This window comes from Acipenser ruthenus, chromosome 4 (assembly GCF_902713425.1).
Source record: "Acipenser ruthenus chromosome 4, fAciRut3.2 maternal haplotype, whole genome shotgun sequence".
In the NCBI taxonomy this organism is placed as follows: domain Eukaryota; kingdom Metazoa; phylum Chordata; class Actinopteri; order Acipenseriformes; family Acipenseridae; genus Acipenser; species Acipenser ruthenus.
Window position 1 is genome coordinate 92,395,533 of NC_081192.1, and position 22,641 is coordinate 92,418,173.

The window sequence follows — 22,641 nt, forward strand, 5'->3', positions numbered from 1 at the left end:
CCCTCGCTTGGTACAGCCAAAGCTGCCTGCAAGCTACTACCAGGCTTGCCAGGCTCCGGCCCAGGGCCTGTCCTTGGCAGCCGGAAATTTGGAGCAGCGTGCTCAATACTAGGTGCAGCTCCGAGGCCACTGGTTCAGGGAGGGGCGCTGATTGTAGTATGCCATCTAGGTAAGCCATGAAGAGGCTTGCTGTGTTGGCCAGGCGTGTGACTTGCGCTTCTGCCACGTAGGCCTTTTTTAATATGGACCTCCATTACTCTGCATTAGCTGTTAGGACATGCAGGGTCCTTAGGTAAACCCCCTACTGGAGGGGTTCACACCAGGGCTGCGATGGTCAAGTCCACTGGTGGGAATTCCGCCCATCCCAGCATCCCCGCGACTTCTAAGGATCCAACAGGGCTGCCCGTTTCACTACACTCGGCGCTGAGGTTGTGTGGTTCCAAGAGGACCACACCTCTTCCAGGAAGTCAAGGAACTGGGAAGGGCTGAAGGCAGGGCAATGCTGCCTGTGTCCTGAAGACCGACTGGCGAGGTTCAGGCGCTGCTGTCCAAGGTACCTGTAGGAACTTCGTCCAAGGTATTCTCGGAGCTGGGACCCGTCTCAAAGGTCAGCTCTTGGGTGTCAACTTCTTCATCATCCTGAGGAAATGGGCTACCATCCCAGGAGGCCATGATTTGATATCACATCCTGGCCTTCCTCGGCCACAGCCGAGCGGGGGACAGATCAGGGGATTGGGCTTGCTGCCTGTCCTTTAGATCAGAGATATCCTGTGCCTGTTTTGACTGTGTCGCGCACTTAGTGCTCCTCGCAGGAGATATAGAGCAGCTGCGAGCCTGAGGCGCCAGAGCCTGAGCGCAGAGGATACTCTTTGAGGGAATCTGGGACAACTGAAGGATGGGGGAGACCAGGGCTCCCAGCACCGCGGACGGTTCATTCGAGCTAGCTGGGGAAGCCACACCGGTACACCTGGCGAGTCTGCTGCAAAGCACCTGAGGTTGGAACGCTGCACAGATCTCAGTAGTACTCACCTCATCTCAAGGTGTTCTGAGGTGAGTACTACACTTTAATTGAAATCTGTTTACCTTTGACAGAACTTCTCTCTATTCAGATTTAATGATGTCATTACTGTATCATGGCTGTATCAAGTGGGGGTTGAGGAATTTTCTTAAGCGTTTTGACCAAAGGAAGGGAGTTTATAGCAACCAAGTATTTTATTTTAAATCACAAGTTTTAACTAACAGTTTAACAGAAACAAGATAGTGTTTAAATGTTGTTAATTAATGTTACGCATACTGCCCATCAGTGTTTTTGTGGCTGTCTTCATAAATATGTATGAAAATGGCTGCTGTGCGTGGCAGGCAGGGAGAGAGAGAGACGAGACCCAAGCCACTGCACTGAATAGGGATGGAAGTCAGCACTGGGAGGTCCATGGCCTGAAATTAGCTTCACGATGTTGGCTGCAGAGAGACAATATCCCCCGCTGAGCAGGCAGCATTCTCACACAGCCCCTTGTGTTATGGGCACGCGTCTTTCTGAGTGGGAAACCACCACGACTCAAATACTTAAATGTATACATGTGACAAAAAAAAACAAAACAATACAAACAAAAATAACTTAAAAACTAGAAATCCAATCAAATCCTAACCACCACAGGAAGTTAAGTCAGCAGAGACATTGGCATTGTAATTTGTATTGTATACAGGGGAAATGTTAACATGTTGAATCCCTTATATCTTTTAAAATACTAATCCTATCAAAAAATGTTTAAAGATTTAAAGAGATAATATCACAAAGTGTTTATGTTCCAAAGAACCATTGCAAGATATTAATGATTGAAATGGTTTTATATGAAAAGAATCGTGTCACTATAATACAATGCTGTCAATCCTTGTTGGTAGCATACTGATTTATCTGAAATGTTTATGTCAGGATCCCATATAGAAATATGACCTACTCTGCTTGGAGTTCATAGTGGATAATTGAAATACCCTAACCTTTACCCCACGGTGATGAGGTCAACTTAGGATCCTAACAATCCAAATCGATGGGGGCGTATTTCAGTTTCAGATCTTAACACATGTATCTAGGGCCCAAATCAAAAAGAGATGGACACAGTGACATTTTCCTCTTAATTGTGTTTCACATTTTTGTTTTGGTAGGTACTTTTGTTGTACAAGTTACAGCAACTGATGCCGATGATGCTAGCTATGGGAATAGTGCTAAACTTGTGTACAGTATTCTCCAGGGACAGCCATACTTCTCTGTTGAACCTGCAACAGGTCAGTGATTTCCTTTCATTTATGCAGTGTTTTCTTTGAAGTAAATATTGCAAAACCAGGTACATGAATTAATTTTCTCAGTAGCAAAACTATTCAAGTCTGATTTATAATAGAATATGAGTTTCTCACTTACAAGGTTATTGTTATTTGATTGTGACAGATCTAAATACTGCCACTTTCGTAAAATAGGGCCCTTTGTGTGTCCAGGCTATGAAAATCACACATCTAACAGCACTTTAGTCAGTTTATCTTCTTTCTTTTCATCTCTGTAAAATGCCAGGGAGGATCAGATTTGATTGAACTTAGCTTTGATTGTATATAGATACAACACCATTTAAATCAATTGAATAGACCCCACATGTTTTTTTTTTTTTTAATCCATTTGTCCTTTGAATTACACTGTTGTCTTTCCCCAAACCAAAATACTGCATTTCAAATTGAGTATTTGGACAAATATGGAGTATTTCAGTCTATCAAAGCGCTGACAACAAAATACTAAAATAGTGCTTCACAAGGTATCATTTAAATGATTTTACAGCATCTAAAACAAACAAAGCAGAAATAAGTTAAAATGTATATATCTAGGGTAATATTAGTTAGCCATTTAATTCCTGCAAATGATAAAGAAAAGAATACTAACATTAAACCAACTAACATCATCATGCCTGGAAGTTATAATGTAAAATAATCACAGGTAGAAATCTGCAGGATAACTATTGGAACTGTTGATTGAGAAACAGAAATGTTGTCACCTTGGATACAGAAGAATCTGCCAATGGAACACATGTCATTACATCAGATCTGCTACCTTACCCATTGTGACATTTAATCTCTGTATATTTAAGCCTTAATGACCAACATGAAGGTCCTCAACTGGGAGATAATGACCTTCAGGGGTGGTTGACTTTCAACCACTAAACAGGCCATTATCTGCCAGTTTTGGGATTGACTCAAAGGTTATTAATGCCACACACACACACTTTTTAACTTTAAATACAGATGTCAACAGAATATTCATAAAAGATCCCGGTGTTGGTCAAGGAAAAGGAATTGCAAGTCTTTTTCATTTTCCTTTTATGCAACTATGTTAGACGAGCTTTAGGTTGTTACTTTTATATTTTTCCAAGGTCTGCAGTGGCGTTGTGTCCAAATAGATAGGCAGGATTTTTTATTTTTTTTTCCTCAAACACATGACAAATTACTTTTCTGATTGATTTTCTTTTCTTTAAAATAAATATCTGAAATGCCCCTTCAGTTTTTGACTTGGGAAACTTCTATTAAGCCTATCTGAGGGACATGTTACCCAACATTTTAAAATGAACTATTGCTACTGGCATATGGTCAGACATACAGTGTTGTTTTTGTTTCTATGTACTGGGATAGAAAAGGTTTAAATCTATTTTAAATAGTTAGTTAATGTTATTGACTTAATTGCTGAACTGAATGTCATAATAATAATAATAAAAGGTTTTTGAATTTAGATTTTTTTAAATTTCTTTATTACTACTTATGACCTTCAACCAGCTGGGGAAGAAAGCAGTCTATGCATTCTAGGCCAAGTGTGTATTTAAGAATCTAGGTTATATGTACATGTTTTTAAGCATGAAATAAACAATTGCCACTCATACAAATTATTGATGATCTGAAAGTAAATCACAATTTGAGTAATGTTGTTTCTCTGGTAAATATATCAGTCAGCTTTCCATTTAATTTTTGACAGTACAAGGCAATGTTTCAGATAATTAACACAATCTCAACTTTCATTTGCATTCAGGTATTATTAGAACAGCTTTACCAAACATGAACAGAGAGAACAAGGAAAAATACCATGTGGTCATCCAGGCCAAGGACATGGCAGGGCAGATGGGTGGATTATCAGGGACTGCGACCGTGAACATCACGCTCACTGACGTGAACGACAACCCTCCCAGATTCATTCAGAGTAAGATTAAATATATGTTTTTGATGAAAGCCTTGCAACTACCACCTTGTTCAGATTAAAAAGATTATTGTAAAGGTTTTAGTGTAATGTGCATACAATTCAATTTAAATATTAGTCTTCAATAAAAAAAAAATGTAAAAGCTACACTGGCATCCCAAAGGGGTTCCGTGTTTGCCAGTATTTATGTGCACATTAATAGGACAGTTGTGTATGATCCATGCAAAATACTTTAATACAACATTAAAACAGTAACATTAAAACACACTCTGGTCCCTTTAAGAAAAATTCACTGGGCATGATCGAGGGCTGCATAGAGGAAGAGACCTCAAGAATTGATTTATAGAAGATATGTGCATATAACTTAGTGAAGAGTAAGGAGATTCCCCTTGGCTCGGTCTCCAAGGCTGGGAAGCAACCGATACTTCCCCCAAGGGGGATCCAGAGGACAGAATGGGAAGATGACAGTGATAGTTACATTTGGCCAGGAGTCCCTCTTGACTCGCAGGGAACCTTCCTCGCGGAGGACGAATCCAGCAGCGGCTGGGCTTCTAAGGTTGGGAAATGAGCTTCACTTACCCCCAAGAGGGAGACCGTTGCAGAGGAGAGAGCAGTTGCAGAGGTGGAGAGGGGTGGAGAGCAGATGTTATTGGTAGGAGGGGGGGAGGATCCCTCGTTCATGCCCCCCGAATAACAAACACATTTTCAAAAAGAGATTTGTGGAACTCACCATTTTAGCCCAGTCCACTTCCAGTAACCTCATCTGAGTATGATCTGACCCTATTACTTAACAAAACAAAACACAACAATCTCATATTGGTTTAAATCTGTTACACAGTATATGCATTGACTGAATTCTTACATACCAACAGGTACATACCAACTTAGCACATCAGAGTCTGCTGATATAGGATCATCAATTGGCAGGATTAAAGCGAATGATGCTGATGTTGGTAAAAATGCTGACATTCAATATAGTATCATTGGTGGGGATGGAATGGATGTGTTTAACATTGTGACTGACAGAGCCACGGGAGAAGGTGTTATAACCATAAAAAAGGTAAATATGATGTCTGTCTGCATGTATTGTATGTTCGTACAGTTTTTCTCAGCTATGTTTTTTTTTCCTCTTTCTTTGGATCAGAGGTATTTTGTATTTAATTAATTACTTAATAAAATAATTAACTATCAATACTTAATTCAAATATTCACTATATTTCAGAGATTTAAAGTTATGACACATACATGGTTGTCAGATTGTATGATGATGTATTTTTTGTACCTGTAATGATGCAGAACGATATTGTTAGTGTTAACAATATCTATTGCTGTCACCTGTTACATGTGTATAAGTGCACCCAAATAACACAACCTGTTTATATTGTGCCTGCTTGACCTTTTATATATGGGCAGCAGTGTGGAGTAGTGGTTAGGGCTCTGGACTCCTGACCGGAGGGTCGTGGGTTCAATCCCCAGTGGGGGACACTGCTGCTGTACCCTTGAGCAAGGTACTTTAACTAGATTGCTCCAGTAAAAACCCAACTGTATAAATGGGGAATTGTATGTAAAAATAATGTGATATCTTGTAACAATTGTAAGTCGCCCTGGATAAGGGCGTCAGCTAAGAAATAAATAATAATAATAATAATAATATATGTTTTACATTGTAAAATCATTATATATATATATATATATATATATATATATATATATATATATATATATATATATATATATATATACTTTTTTAATGATTTAGTTTAGCTTTAGTATTTCGATCAGTGCAAATCACTAAAACATGTTTAATTATTTTTTTTATGGCTAGCATTTGGATTTTGAAAACAAAAGGATGTACACATTAAAAGTTGAGGCTGCTAACACTCACCTTGACCATCGATTCCTTCATCTTGGTCCATTTAAAGACACGGCAACAGTAAGGATAACAGTTCAGGATGTGGATGAGCCCCCAGTTTTTAGTAGACCCTCCTATGTCATAGAAATACATGAAGATAACAATTCTGGCAGTATCATGGGAGCAGTTACAGCCTGGGACCCTGATGCTGCTAACAACCCAGTCAGGTAAGCATACCATGTTCTATCACGAATCACTGTGTGCATCTTGAGTTTGCCAAATATTCCAAAAAAAACAATGGTGGAATATCTGAGGCAGTAAAAACACTTTCCTACCTAATTAGCATACTGACGTCCTTAGCAACACGTCCCTTATTATTTTGCTGTGAACATTTTTGTTTTACAGACTTGTTTTTAACATGACTCAAGTGAAGCTATTTGCCACAATACAAGTATGATGGCAGTAACATGTTATAGGGCCCCACGTAGTTTCCTATGCCCTGCATAGCACACAGGAGTACAATGGTACTCCTGTATGCTATGTGCTATGGAAAACAATATGGGACTTGAAGTTGTTATAATGCAATGTTAAATAATGGGAATCATGATAAATAATCATATACAGTAGTCTCAACGTATAGGAACACCTCCTAAGAGAACACTTCGCCTAAGGGAAAACCCTAGTGGTGAAACTGATTTTTCTCATTGTAAATGCTCCGGCTAAAGGAACAGGAACTTCACTTAAAAGAACACCTTCTTGGCACCGATAGCGATTTGTTCACAATGGATACAGTACTGTTTTGTAAAAAAACGACTAGTCATCGTGAGAGTGTCTTGAGGGACATTTAAATATTTCCAGAACCTCCATCATATCATTGAATTGTTTTGTATTCTGATTTCCACGAGTGCACCTCATCACTACAAAATGGCATGTAAACAAAAATTTGGAATGCAAAATGCGGCGCTGTTTCTCTTGCTACACAAAGTTGGAAATTGTTCGAGCTCTTGAAAAAAACCTGAATCAGACACGTCGCCAAGCAATTTGGTGTTTCCCGTTCTTCTTAGTTGCTTCACCATTCTGTTAAATAATGTGCGTGTCTTGTAGGTTGCTGCTGCATTTTGTAACGTGTGTAGGGGTGCTGTGTTAATTTAGTTTGACAGTTAGTTTATTAACGTTATGTTACCCCTAAGTAATGGCCATTATTTTTGCCTCTGCCATTGTGATAGAACGAAACAAGTTTTAAGTTTTTTGACCGGGTTATTTTGCTTTAGTTTTATTAGCATTAGTTTATCTGTTACTTTATTACTATAGTTTTACTTATTCAGTTAATTTCATATGTTGATGCATGTGCGTCATGAAGTAATTCATATTTATTGATTCATATTGTGTCTGGTGGCTAACTCTGTCTTAGAGAACACTTCGGCTATAAGAAGACTTTGCTTGCTTCCTGAGGGGTGTTCTCTTAGCCAGAGACTACTATATACATAATTCACCATGAAATACTGTTAATACCTACTTAATAGCACAGTTATTACTCATGCAAACTTTATACCTTTAGCTGCACTGTAATAAAAAAAAGAAAAAAATGGTACTGGGGTACCAAAAAAGAAATACATACTTACAATGGAATAACACAACATGGGGCCTGATTATCAAAGCTTTGTAGCTAATGTTGAATAAATGTCCATTAATAATAAAAAAAAAAATCACATTTGTACTTACTGCATTTCTGAGCAAAATAAAACATAAAAGTTTAAATTAAAAATGAAAGTTTATTTACTCAAAATTCACTTAACAAGTTTTGAATAATACTGTATTTTGAGTCATGGGGCCAAATTTTGAAGGAGCAAAGCTCAAAGCATTCCCTCATACAGCCCTCTTAATAGAGCCATGCAGAAGACAAGTTGTGTCTGATATGCTGAGGTGTACTGAAATGGGTATGTACCTGCACAAGACTACTGTGTATTATAATATTTCATTTATTTTTCATCCCTTCTAGTACTGTATGTGGCTGAAATTTAAACCACATTTTGACAACATAAAAAAATATATTTAAGCAAGAAGGCACAAGAGGGCATGGGTTGTACTGGATATTGTCTCTTTTTCGTGGGTTGTTAGTCACGCGACACTGCTGATTCCCTGCAACCAGCCAAGAAGTGACAACCCATGGCCTCCAGTGCCTTATTGCTTTTGTGGAATGGATTTATAAATATTTTATAAAAAAAGAAAGCAGAAATGTCCATCCTTAAGTGTTATTAAATATTTGAATAAAAAACCCATACGGTGTTTCAGCTGCAGAATCGTAATAATGAAGTTAGAAGCACTTACTCCTTAAAACGCCGCAGCAGCTTTTTAAACTGCATATTGAAATCAATAAAATATAGCCGACAATTTAGTCTGGCCTTTGTAATACAATCAAAGTCATTGTGAAAGAACATATTGTAGCAGGCAGCAGCAGGGCTGGTAGGTGACGTAATCACACACAGAGACATAAGCCTGATATACGCTCCTTGCAAAGGAGCCGGCTCTTTTGTACAGCGGTATCAGCGCTATGCTTTTCTGTGCGAGAGGTCCCAGGTTCGCGCCCGCCCTCCACCTGTGTGTGGATTGCCTCGCCCTGTGTAATGAGCCTGTCTGCGTTAACCGCGATCACTACAGTATTATAATCCTGCTGAGTGGTTGAAACACTGATGAAAGTCATTTTACACATCATATATTATTATTATAAGCTCTCTGCACAGATCAGTGACCATCGGGACTGATGCTAAATGAAAGCCAGAGACCATTTTATAACGCAACGAAGTATGGTATGGATGTACTTCATGGATGTACTTCAATGGCACGGCAGTATTCTGTCAAAGGTGGTTCTCGCAGGTGGCCTGTGGCTGTTTTTATAATGTTTTGGACCTGGCTTTTGTTTTGTACAAGGAGTGCACCGGGAACACAATCTCCCAGAGGGACTTCATTTTGCAGCTAGCCCTGGAGCTACGGCATTAGAAACATTTTGATCAGAGAAGCGCAAGCCAGCTTGCAAAAGCCCCTCAACCTTCAGCCAACGCTGTGCCCACTGGCACATGGAAGAAAACACAATGCCAGGTTGCTAAATGCAACAGAAACAAAACGTTGGATGTCTGCACCTGTTGTGAAAAGGCAGTCTGTGGTACATGCACTGGTAAAGTTGAAAAGCGTGTTTTCTGTGTGGATTGTACTAATTAGACTGTGACAGATGTGCCTTTGAACTCCGTCGCATAAGTTATGTTTACACAGTAGTTTATTGTGTAATGTTTATTTTATTGTAGTTATTCATATTTATGTATATGTGCTCTTTTTGAAGAAAAAGAAAACAAGTTTAATTTTCAATGTATATAGTGTTTTTGCTGTGCAAATGTTATATATGGTGTTCATAAATAAAAATATTACGTTGGATCCGATAGTTTGTTTTACATTTTCATATTGAAGCTGTTTTAAAATATAGATGTCAAATGAACCGCTGCAGTGGTTATAACTAGTCAGAAATTTCAGCGGTTCTAGTGTTAAACCCTTGCTTATTTGTGTTTCAGTTCATTTGCCTGACTAAATTAACTATAAAAAGCTTGCTTAGTTTTCAACTAACTGTCAATTGTTGCAGAAGGAGGCAATGAAATGCAAGAAGAGGTTTTGCTTTCATCTAAGTGTGTTTATTTATTTGGCGATGGCGTGAAGTGTTTTTCTGGCAAGATGTTGCTCAAGCACTTTTTATTTTCTAGCGACGGTGCCCACGTAACTGGTCTCAGATCTTTGACCGCAGACGGATATAATTACTCTCGCTTGCAATGCCGCGTTGGACAGTTTCTGTAATTTGTGAGGTTCCTGCCTTCCTGCATATTCTGGGTAACATTGTTGGAAGGTAATTCACTCCCATTGGCTCTAGTGTATACCAAACAGTGCAAGAGTTCACGGTACTTTGTTCTGCTTTGTTGGGATGAAGATAAAAGGCAGGTGGATTTTCCGGAAATTACTTCTTCAGTGAAGCTATAGGGCAGAAGTGGTTTCCAGGCTCTTCAAACATGAGATTCTTTGTTCTGTTCGTAGGGATTTTTGAGATTGTTTGTACTTTCATTAAAGGTCGTGGTGGCATTCTTAGCTCTGTTTTCATCTGTTTTTATAATAAAGGAATCCGCTCTTAGTTGTCTGTTTCCTTCGTTTTCTTTGTGTCCGAAACTAACTGGACATCGAACCAAACTTTGCTAACAAGACCTGTAGCTGTGTTAGGGTTTAGGGCATCAGAATGTCTAATTATTTGTCTCTTTCCGTTATTGCAGGGTTATGTTGTGTTTTATCCTGGCCTTCTCGTCTCTGTTTTTTAATCATCTTATTTTATTTAACACATTGTTTGAAGTTGTGAATTCTGTTTCATTGATTACATTTCAGGATAAGCTTAGTGGGGGATCATTTATATGCCTGTTTATTCCAGCACAGAGCCCCACATAGCTGCTTATTGTATATTTCTCACCTATATAATTACTGACTGTGCCATAGAAATCTTTAAGGATATTATGTAACTGTTCTTTTGTAATTCATTTTGAGTCAAATGGTATACTTTTTTAGACAGTGGTTTTAACTGCCCAATTGGTTTGTTAAGTGGTATTAATTTCATTTCGAGTTTTTTCTAGCATGTCAATGTTACATTTTTGTATTTCAGCATGACAGGTTAGCTTTTTCTTTTGTGAATCGATGCCACTTCTTTCTGTAACCATTCTTCAACTGTTATGTGTGCAAACAGTTATGTCCACCTGTATCTTCCTTGACAGCAAGGCATTTTGACAGGTAATGTATTTGACGTTGCATGGCACAGTGATAAGTGGTTAGCACAAGTACAGAGATTTGCTGTTGTTCCTAATCGTGACATTGTGCGGGATATTGGTACAGCTTGGAATGTTGGTTGACCAATCAGCATGCAGCATCATGACATTCCATTTTATAATTAGTTTATATATATCCAGTAAATCAACAAACAAATACCAGTTTCTGTTACTGGGGACAGGTGGATACGACAATCATATTTAATTAACCTACATATATGTGTTTATGTATTTTATGTAGCAGATATGTGTTTTAAAGCTTTAATTTTATTTAAGAATATTGTTTTATCTCATCTTCACACACAGGCAATGTTAATAGCGACTTTTAGCAAGCCAGAACATTCTTTACCCACAATGCACTATTTAAGTTTGTGTAGGAACTTTACAAGGTATAGCTCCACTGTGACCAAACGTTATTTCAATTAGAATGTTGGTAACCATGGTTTTGTTGCATGTTAAATATGATAAAGGGGTTTCGCTAAATGAGATGTTTTTCAATGGCATGAAAAGTCTGGGTTTTTTTTAAAGCATAAAGGTTGATTTCACCCATTCTCTGCTTGAATTGCAAAAATAAAGATTGAAAAAAACCTGGTAAATTCTTTCTAAAATAAATGTCAATATTAATCGTTGATTAAAAATCAAATAGTCTAATCATATGGTAGGGACAAGTACAAAAACTTCATATAACTGTGACAAGAATGCAAAGAAATCTCATTCGCAAATCCACGACTTGTCTTATAGGCGAGACACACATTTAAATTGTATTTGGATTTTAAAAATTATTAGAAAACAACAGATGGTATAGGGGTAAAACAGCAGTAACACTTTAGTGTAGGGCTCCATTATAAGTGATTATAAACAATAGCAAAACAAAACAATGGCAAACGTGTATAATAACTGTATTGTAAAAACAAAGCAACCTCATATAATTGGTGAGACAGACATATAAAGACAGACAGACAGACAGGGATAGAAAGACAAACAGACCTGAAAAGACAGACAGGCTATATCCGTTATAAGCAAAATAGCACAAAAAACAATGACAGTAGTGTATACTAATACTCTTATTATTTCTGATCATATTCTATAATTGTTAATAGCATAATTAAATCACTTATATCGGATCCCTCAACTAAAGTGTTACCAAAATAGCCAGGTTCAATAACCACCTGTCTTTTCATCATATATTGTATCAATAAATACAATTTGAACACAAACAAAGATAGCTTGACTTATATTCCATAAACATCCAAAATGTGAATGCGTTTGTAACAATACCAAGTAAAAAATTAACAATGTTAAAATGATATGTATAAAAATATAGGGAGATATGATTCAGCCCATGTATATGGGGTAGGCTATAGCCTACAAACATTACCACTGTACCTCCAACATTACGGATCTACAGAGTGAGCAGAATAGTACTTGTTGAAAGCAATAGATTTCAAATAAGATTGTCTTGTGAGTAAGATCTGCCTTGGAGACATTGATTTACAAAAAACAGTATGTGCTGAATATAAAGCAAATAGGCCTACATACAACACTCCATTGCATCGTTATCATAAGCTGCCAACCTGTATCTTTTTTAGAGACTGTGCTGAACTATTTTGTTTTGCTAGATGGTCAAATGTACATTTTTATATGTATTTTACGATACCAGGTGTCCCAAATGTATTCTTAATTTGAACATATTAGCATAGCCCCACCTCAATTAAAACAAAATGCTGCCCACCAATTCGATTCAATTGACAAAAGTATAACACCAGCATACCAGTCCCATTTTTTCTGTTGTAAACATCGCCATCCATAGTACATCATGACAAACCACATTTGTTATATTTGTTTTTCCCAACTAAAGCAGCTTTTTTAAATCAATAAACCAAAATATTAGTACCCTGTTCACCCAGTGCCCTGAGGATAAACCTAAATGTGAATGTGTTTATTCAGTTCAGTCGAAATGTTGAGTGTATAGTAGTTACAAAATTATATTGTAGATGTTTATAGGTTACTTGAATCCAACTTATTTTAAAATGGTAACAAAAAAAACTGTTTAGTTTTATTTTAAAAAAAAAGCTAATTTTTTTTTTTTTTTTTAAATGTTAAGATGAAGAATTGTATACACAGCAGGTCTCATTTCAAATTAAGAACATAAGAACATAAGAAAGTTTACAAAGAGAGGAGGCCATTCAGCCCATCTTGCTCGTTTGGTTGTTAGTAGCTTATTGATCCCAGAATCTCATCAAGCACCTTCTTGAAGGATCCCAGGGTTTCAGCTTCAACAACATTACTGGGGAGTTGGTTCCAGACCCTCACAATTCTCTGTGTAAAAAACGTGCTTCCTATTTTCTGTTCTGAATGCCCCTTTATCTAATCTCCATTTGTGACCCCTGGTCCTTGTTTCTTTTTTCAGGTCAAAAAAGTCCCCTGGGTTGACATTGTCTATACCTTTTAGGATTTTGACTGTTTGAATCAGATCGCCACGTAGTCTTCTTTGTTCAAGACTGAATAGATTCAATTCTTTTAGCCTGTCTGCATACGACATGCCTTTTAAACCCAGGATAATTCTGGTTGCTCTGCTTTGCACTCTTTCTAGAGCAGCAATATCCTTTTTGTAACGAGGTGACCAGAACTGAACACAATATTCTAGGTGAGGTCTTACTAATGCATTGTAAAGTTTTAACATTACTTCCCTTGATTTAAATTCAACACTTCTCACTTCAATTCAACATATCCAAGCATCTTGTTAGCCTTTTTTATAGCTTCCCCACATTGTCTAGATGAAGACATTTCTGAGTCAACATAAACTCCTAGGTCTTTTTCATAGTTCCCTTTTTCAATTTCAGTATCTCCCATATGACATTTATAATGCACATTTTTATTGCATGCAAGCAATACTTTACACTTTTCTCTATTAAATTTCATTTGCCATGTGTCTGCCCAGTTCTGAATGCTGTCTAGATCATTTTGAATGACCTTTGCTGCTGCAACAGTGTTTGCCACTCCTCCTATTTTTGTGTCGTCTGCAAATTTAACAAGTTTGCTTACTATACCAGAATCTAAATCATTAATGTAGATTAGGAAGAGCAGATGACCTAATACTGATCCCTGTGGTACACCACTGGTTACCTCGCTCCATTTTGAGGTTTCTCCTCTAATCAGTACTTTCTGTTTTCTAGATGTTAACCACTCCCTAATCCACGTGCACGCATTTCCTTGAATCCCTACTGCGTTCAGTTTGAGAAAAAAAAAGTCAAGTGGATTAGTTAGACATGATCCCCCTTTCCTAAAACCATGCTGACTGTCTCCCAGGATATTGTTAACATATAGGTAATTTTCCATTTTGGATCTTATTATAGTTTCCATAAGTTTACATATAATAGAAGTCAGGCTTATTGGTCTGTAGTTACCTGGTTCGGTTTTGTCTCCCTTTTTGTGGATCGGTATTACGTTTGCTATTTTTCAGTGTGTCGGTACAACCCCTGTGTCAAGAGACTGTTGCATGATCTTGGTTAGCGGTTTGTAAATAACTTCTTTAATTTCTTTGAGTACTATTGGGAGGATCTCATACAGCCCAGGGGATTTGTTTATTTTAAGAGCTCCTAGTCCCTTTAACACTTCTGCCTATGTTATGCAAAATTTATTTAAAATTGGATAGGAACAGGTCGACATGTGGGGCATGTTGTCCGTGTCCTCCTTTGTAAAAACCTGTGAAAAGTAATCATTTAATATATTTGCTAATTTTTTTTTCTTCATCTATGATTTTGCCATTTGTGTCTCTTAGACATCTAACCTCCTCTTTGAATGTTATCTTGCTGTTATAATATTGGAAAAACATTTTGGAATTGGTTTTAGCCCCCTTAGCAATATTGATTTCTATCTCTCTCTTGGCCTTTCTAACTTCCTTTTTGACTTGTGTTTGCAGTTCTAAGTACTCTTTCTGTGTACTTTGTTTTTGGTCCCTTTTAAACGCTCTGTAAAGTGCCTTTTTTCGCTGAATATTTTTTTTAATTGATCTATTAAACCATTTTGGCCATTTTGTTTTAGATTTAGATTTGTCTACTTTTGGGATGTAATTGTTTTGCGCATCTAGTATTACATTTTTAAAAAACAGCCTTTTTCTGTGGATGTTCTCTCTATTTTACTCCAATCTACTTCTGTTAGTCTCTGTTTCATACCTTCATAGTTTGCTTTTCTAAAATTGTAAACCTTAGCTTTAGTCATTACTTTTTGAGTATAAATCACTTCAAATGAGGCCATGTTGTGGTCTGAATTTGCCAATGGCTCTCTGACCTCTGTTTTAGTTATTCTGTCTTCATTATTTGAAAAGACAAAATCAAGGCATGCCTCCCCTCTAGTCGGTGCCTTGACAAATTGCGTTAGGAAGCAGTCATTTGTCATTTCCACCATTTCAATTTCGTCCGTCGTGCTCCCCACCGGGTTCTCCCATTTTATACAGGGGAATTTCAAATCCCCCATTAGTATGGCTTCACCTTTTCTACATGCATTTCGAATGTCATTGTATAACAGATTATTTTGCTCAGCGTCTGAATTTGGCGGTCTATAGCATGCTCCTATTATTATGCCCTTTGAATTTTTGTCCATTATTCTGACCCATATTGATTCTGCATTGTTTTCTTTGTCCTGATTTAACACCTGGGCTTCAAGACTATTTCTTATGTATAGCGCTACCCCTCCGCCTCTTCTGTCCTGCCTGTCTTTCCTATACAGTGTGTACCCACTAATGTTATATTCGTCTCTATCACTCTCAGACAACCAAGTTTCTGTAACATCTATCACATCGTAGTTACTTGTTAGTGCAGTAGCTTCAAGTTCTAACATTTTGTTTCTAAGACTTCTAGCATTAAGATAAATACATTTAATAGTTGTCTTACCTGAGTTGTTGCCCTTGTTTAGATGTGGTCTCCCTTCTGTTTTTTTGTTTTCTCCCCCCTTTCTAGTTTAAATGCTTCTGAACCTCCTCAAGGATCCTTTCTCCGAGTAGATTGGTTCCCTTTCTGTTTAAGTGCAGTCCGTCCCACCTATATAGATAGTCCTTGTGTGGCCGATGTTTTGTTTTTCTGTTGAAATATCAATTTGGTTATGATTGTGTATGATAAAAAAAGTTCATAAAATACTGGTAAGTTCATGGGTTAACTGTATTTGCATGTACTATATTTAAAGCAAATTGTTCATATTGTAACAACCCGTGGTCTTGAGGCTCAAAGCAGGAGACATAGAAGGGATTCAGGGGCTAACAAAACTAATTTCTTAGTTTAACAGGGTCTGTGTTTGGACCACACCACTAGATGACATGGTCCGCACCCAACAGCAGCTCACATACACACACCCACACACCCGAAACTAGCATGGTCCCACCCCGGAACAATACAGATAACGTGAAGGCACAGGACCCAGCGAAACAACATAAACAAACAAAACAAAAGTCCTGCTGACCTGCACTGACTGGGTCACTACAATATACTGTAACCTTATTAAGTTTATTACTAAGGAAGCAGATAATAGGGTGCTGAAAACATAATTCAACAGATTTATCTTTTGTGTTATTTTAGGTATTCTGTAGATCGACATACTGATATGGACCGAATGTTCAATATTGACTCTACGAATGGCTCAATTTCCATATTAAAACACCTCGATCGAGAAACATTGCCGTGGCACAATATTTCAGTTATTGCCACTGAAATAAGTAAGTTCACTCTCAATATGTTATGTTATATATATATAGAGCGAGAATATTAGATAAGGTGGTGTATAATTACGATTCTTTTATTTTCTGAGTTCACAAAAAATACTGGTACTGTAACTCAGCATTCATCTTTATATATATTTTTGAGGTGACTCACATTAATCATTAAAATGTATCAATTGTGCAATAAGTTATCAGTTTATGTATGACTTCAATGTGTCAGATATCTAGAACTGTAAACTGGGTGTCAGTGGCTATATTTACAATGACTTTTTGGACCCAATTTGTACTTTTTGCACTATATTTATTCCAGATTTTGGAAATGTGCATTTAATATGTGTTACTTTTTCCAAGACAAATCACACTGTTGCTCATTAAGGACTGTGGGGTGTGATGTGTTGAGATCACAAGATAAATGATAAAGATATCCACATTCTAAACTCAGTGTATGTCGCTATAATATTTACACACACATGTTGATTACATTTGCAGGTTCTACTTACCTTTTAGTTTGGAATTGTAAATTTATATATATATATATAAATAGATTATATATACACTGTATATATAATCTATTAGATGGAACAGTTGAATGTCTGTTACCTATTATGTCATAGGCAACTGTGCAGTTAAGGACATATCTATTGCTATCTGCCGTTATATGATTTTATATTTATTGCTTATTTATTGCTTATTTCTGTTTTAGGTAATCCCAAGCAGACCAGTCGTGTTCCAGTTTTCATTAAGGTTTTGGATGTAAATGACAATGCTCCAGAATTTGCAATGTTTTATGAGACATTTGTTTGTGAAAATGTAAAAGCTGGACAGGTAAATTACTTGTAGCTTTGTGTATTTTAATTTGGAATAACTTGTATTTGAAGAAGTACAGTGCTCACCCTTTATAACGCACCTCTATATAGTGTGGAATCGGTTATAACACAGTAGGGTGTGGCTCCCATTTGCTCCATAATGCCATTACAGTAGCCCTTTTATACTCGTCATAAGGCAGAACACAAATAGCACAGTCTTGTAACTATGGCTTCCCACTATAGCGTTATAAAGGGTGAGCACTGTAATTGTTTACCAATGAATTATTATTATTATTAAGTCAAGTGAACTACGATGATTACTTGGGGTGTGCTGATACTCGAACTCGGAATTGCTTTTAAGAAATATTTATCAGCAGGTATTCATTAAATCCATTCATTAATGTGTTGGCTGTTCTTTGCTTACATTAACAATTGAGTACCAATTAATGGCAATTAACTTATGATTTTAGTGTTTTATATGATTCATATAACTGAAATATCCAACTATTGCTTCATTTATAAAAACACAATCTGTAATCTGTTCATGCATTATTTGTTAAGACTGCAAGTGAAAGCGTATTTTAGAAATATCTGCTTTAATTTAGTTTATGTTATTAGTAATGTAATTTACATTTAGCGGCCAGGTGATTATTTCATTTATTTAATTTATATTTCTTATGAACAAAGCATCAATTGATGGTACATTAAACTCTTACTAATTTAAGAAACTTCACATCTGTTGGTGCTAATGCTGTAACTGTTTGTGATTAGTTTAGGTTGTATTTTTAAGTGGAATAAGTGTGGAATACATAATCAAAGTATGTCCATTTCATATGTATTCAAATGTATGACTAATATATTTCCTAAGTAATTATGTAGCTCATAATGGAAATCAAAATATAGTTTTACCAAAAAGTATCCCATGACAGTAACAGCACATCATTTTGTTCTCATTTTTTAAACCATAGTTGATCCAGACCATAAGTGCAGTGGATACAGATGAGCCACTTGTTGGGCACAAATTCTTCTTCACTTTAAATACTATGAATCCAAACTTTACAATCAATGACAATGAAGGTAAATACATTTATCTATCAATCAATCCAAAAGGAAAGTGTATTCTTCCAGAGATGACCATTGTTAAAATTGTTTGTGTTTTTGTTACTGAAACATAAATATACCAGTACTAAGTTAAAAATAAAAAACACAATACATATGGCTATCATTTTAGATAATTTGTATTACTGCACAAGACTGATGAGATTCTTTTTACAGATAACACCGCCAGCATTTTGACAAAAAGAGGTGGATTCAGTCGACATGAAACGAATACCTACCTTTTGTCAGTTGTAATATCTGACAATGACTATCCTATTCAGAGCAGTACAAGCACGCTGACTGTCAGGGTATGTGCCTGTGACAGCAGAGGCAACATGCAGTCTTGTAATGCTGAAGCTCTGATCTTTCCTGCTGGTCTCAGCACTGGAGCTCTTATTGCCATTCTCCTCTGTATAATTATTCTTCTCAGTAAGTATTTTTTTGGTTTCCTATTGAAACTAACAACAGTATATATACTAATATTATGCAATTTCAGGATAAAACAACTGGTAGCATAGAAGCAGTATACACAGATTTTAAAAAGTCAGTGATACATAAATGTTAAAGCATGCAGGCTATTCCTTTCATGGATTAAAGATAAATGTATGATTGTATTTGGAATGTTTTGTACATCTACAACAGACTTATGTTTTCTCCAGTTATAGTGGTGCTGTTTGCAGCCCTAAGGAGGCAGAAGAAGAAGGAGCCTCTGATCATTTCCAAAGAGGACGTCAGAGACAACATTGTCAGCTACAACGATGAAGGAGGTGGAGAAGAGGACACACAGGCCTTTGATATTGGAACACTAAGGAATCCAAAAGTGATGGATGCAAACAAGTTGCGGAGGGATATAATACCAGAAATGCTGTTCCCCTTTCGCCGGACATCACCTATTAAGGATAATGCAGATGTCAGAGATTTCATTAACCATAGGTTAGAAGAAAATGATACTGATCCAACTGCACCACCTTATGACTCACTTGCAACATATGCTTATGAAGGAAATGGATCCTTAGCAGAGTCCTTAAGCTCAGTAGAGTCAGCAGCAACAGATGGGGACCAAGATTACGATTACCTCAGTAACTGGGGACCTAAGTTTAAAAAACTAGCAGATATGTATATTGGAAAAGACAGTGACAAAGACTATTAGTTTAAATGTGAAAATAACAAAGTGAAGTGTTATTTGGAAACTTAAAACGTGCAGACTTGAATATTGTTTAACAAGAAACCCATTTTTCACTTTCTGATTTTTTTTACCTAATGGTTTATTTGAATGGTTTAGGACTTTTGTGAACATGCTGTGGAAAATGTGTTTTGTATCTAAAAGAAGAAAGGTAGTAGTATTATATACCGGTGTTTAAGAAAAAAATACACCATTCTTTTACTCAAATCTGGAATAAAAACACATGTATAAAATGACAAACTTATTTCATCTTTTTTTGTTTTATTATACAGTATAGACAAAATGTTAATGTAAAAGATTGGTAAGGTTTAGTAGTCAACCTGTGGTTTAAATTAATCCCTTGATGTATACAATGTTGGAGACTGTATACCCTACAGATAAAATGTGTAACATGCATTATACAGTACATGTTGTTTGAATGCTGAGTCACATTGTTTTTTATATTTATATTTTTATATTTATTTTTAATAAAACAATTTGTAAATACAAATAGAATAATGTATGGTCCAGAATATATTATCACACAATAATATATGTCTTGAGTTTTTTAGGTTTTTTTGCAAAAATATAAGCTACCGGTATTTACTAACTAGCAGGCCTGCTGCCAGCCCCCCAAAATATACGCAATATTCTTGTTTAATATGCTAGTTTATTATATTATTATTATTATAGCCTGTTACTATATTTTACATATGACTATAATAATTATGCCCTTATACTTGAATTCAATCAATTTACCGACAGAATGCAACAAAGGTAGTCAGACAAAATAAACTAATGTCATGTTTCCAATACAATTGCTTAATAGAAAATGTACTTGCTCATAGAAGCATCTGATTTACTGTAAAGCAGTTTCTAGATATTTGCACTCCAGACCAAGCGGTCGTCTGCAACAATCCTTTGAATCCAGGTGCCTATTTTAACTCATTTTGGAACCGGATAGTAAGCATGATCTTCCTCAAATTACTATGAAGTTGTTTAGGGTGAGGTAATATTTTCTTTTCTTTCAGTACTTTTGCATTATTAGTTTTATGTGTATCTGTAAATACAGCACACATTTAAATTACGTCTACACACTACCTAACAGGTGCGACAGACTCAACCAATTTCAACCAATTTCAACTTCAACCAGCTACAACTTTTCATTTCATATGATGCATTTTTTTAACAAAAGTTTAGGGTATCAGCATTACCTGAATGCCTATGTATTTGTGTACAGTGTAAGATATAATAAACTGATAAAAGTGTACATTTTCAAGTTCACTATGAGTAATTACATTTTATTTAGAAAATTTAGGGTCAGTTTTGGATGTCATCATTTTTATGTCTGCTTTTTGTTTTAAATTTGAGTATAGTATAGTGATGCGTGTATTAAAATCACGAACAAAAGATGTGACTACCAGAGTACACAAACAATAATGTGGCTGACTGTCGAGGAAGACGAACAAACACGTCACTGCCTGAATACACAAGCAGCAATGTGGCTTACTGCCGGGAAAAGACGAACCAAAATGTTACTGCCAGATCTTGAATCATCCATGACATACAAGCAGCCATTTTCAAAGAAGCATCATTTGAAGAGAAGTTTTTAGAATTTCAGCGTTTATAACAAACAGTACTAGCATGGAAATGCTGATCAAACCCCTATATTTTTCGACATGTCAAACAATACCACAGTTCACAAATTGGGAGAAAAACAGGAAAATGAGAAACAGAACATAACTGTAATGCTGTGTGATAGCAGATGGCCGCAAAGTGCCTCCATATGCGTAATTGAGGTTGTATCTTTGGAAATGCATATTTATTTGATGTTTTATTTTTTTTCTCCAAACATTGGGCTGCATCTTAAAATAGGTTTCAGAGAAGGTTGAACTGCAGTGTACAAAAATGAAGGTTGAGAAGAAGAAAAAATATAAAAAATATAAAAAAAAATAAAATTGATGTACACAAAAAGTTTAAATGATTAAACAAAATAAAAAAAAAACAAAAACATTTATTTCAGGACATTCAGTCAGCATCAAATTCCCACCCAGCTTTAGAATACACATGGGCCATCTGAGAGACCGGCACCAGTATATCGTTTTTAGACATTTCCATCACAGCTGAGAATTTCACTATCAACACCACTATTCACTACAAACCTACCAACTCTCATTCATATCTACAATATGACTCCTCACACCCAAAGGCTTGCCGTGACTCAGTTTCCTATTCCCAACATTTAAGACTCAGATGTGATCAAGACTTGTTCATTAAAAATGAGGAAATGTGTGGATTTCCTCACTTTTGTGTGGAAATGTGTGGATTTTTTGCAAATTGCGGTTTTCATCAACAGTGCTAAATCCCGCATTTCGTTTTTAGACAGAAAGCATGCTTTACATACCACTAAAAAACACACAATGAACAGAATTCCTCTAGTTCTCATTTACCATCCCACCAACAGAGAAGTACAGAAAATTGTGCAAAGAAATTTTACAATTCTACAGCAAGACCCATCTACAGCATAGTGAAATTCACCCTTCTGCAGAACCTTTAAAAGGCACAGTCCCATGCAACAGGCCACGATGTACGACATAATATATATATATATATATATATATATATATATATATATATATATATATATATATATATTAACTCCCAAACTGAGATCAGAGGTCCTAAATCATCACTCCACATCCACCAGCCCTTTACATGTACTTCTAAAGGAGTAGTGTACTGCATCATCTGCACAAAATGCAACCAATTATACACATTGGGGAAACTAAAAGACGTTTAGCAGATCGTTTTGTGGAACATTTACAAAGCATTCGAATCAACACCTTGACATTTCCAGTAGCCTGACACATCAACAGAAATAATCACACTGCTGAAGACATCACCATCTGTGGAATCAGTCAGTGTTTTGTACAAATTCTACTTGGAAGCAAAG

At 36.4% G+C, this 22,641-nt stretch overlaps 1 protein-coding gene across 1 annotated transcript in view; it reads left to right on the forward strand.

Annotated features, from left to right (window-relative positions):
- LOC117400454 (cadherin-6-like) overlaps nt 1-20,928 on the forward strand; it is a 41,709-nt gene extending 20,781 nt beyond the window's left edge. Inside the window, exons 4-12 of the mRNA XM_059023100.1 lie at nt 2,161-2,280; nt 4,055-4,222; nt 5,092-5,279; nt 6,045-6,298; nt 16,483-16,619; nt 17,326-17,447; nt 18,397-18,505; nt 18,704-18,955; nt 19,186-20,928. Coding sequence (XP_058879083.1) covers nt 2,161-2,280; nt 4,055-4,222; nt 5,092-5,279; nt 6,045-6,298; nt 16,483-16,619; nt 17,326-17,447; nt 18,397-18,505; nt 18,704-18,955; nt 19,186-19,676 — 1,841 coding nt within the window. The 3' untranslated portion in view covers nt 19,677-20,928. The remainder of the gene's footprint in view (nt 1-2,160; nt 2,281-4,054; nt 4,223-5,091; nt 5,280-6,044; nt 6,299-16,482; nt 16,620-17,325; nt 17,448-18,396; nt 18,506-18,703; nt 18,956-19,185) is intronic.
- The last annotated feature ends 1,713 nt before the right edge of the window (nt 20,929-22,641 follow it).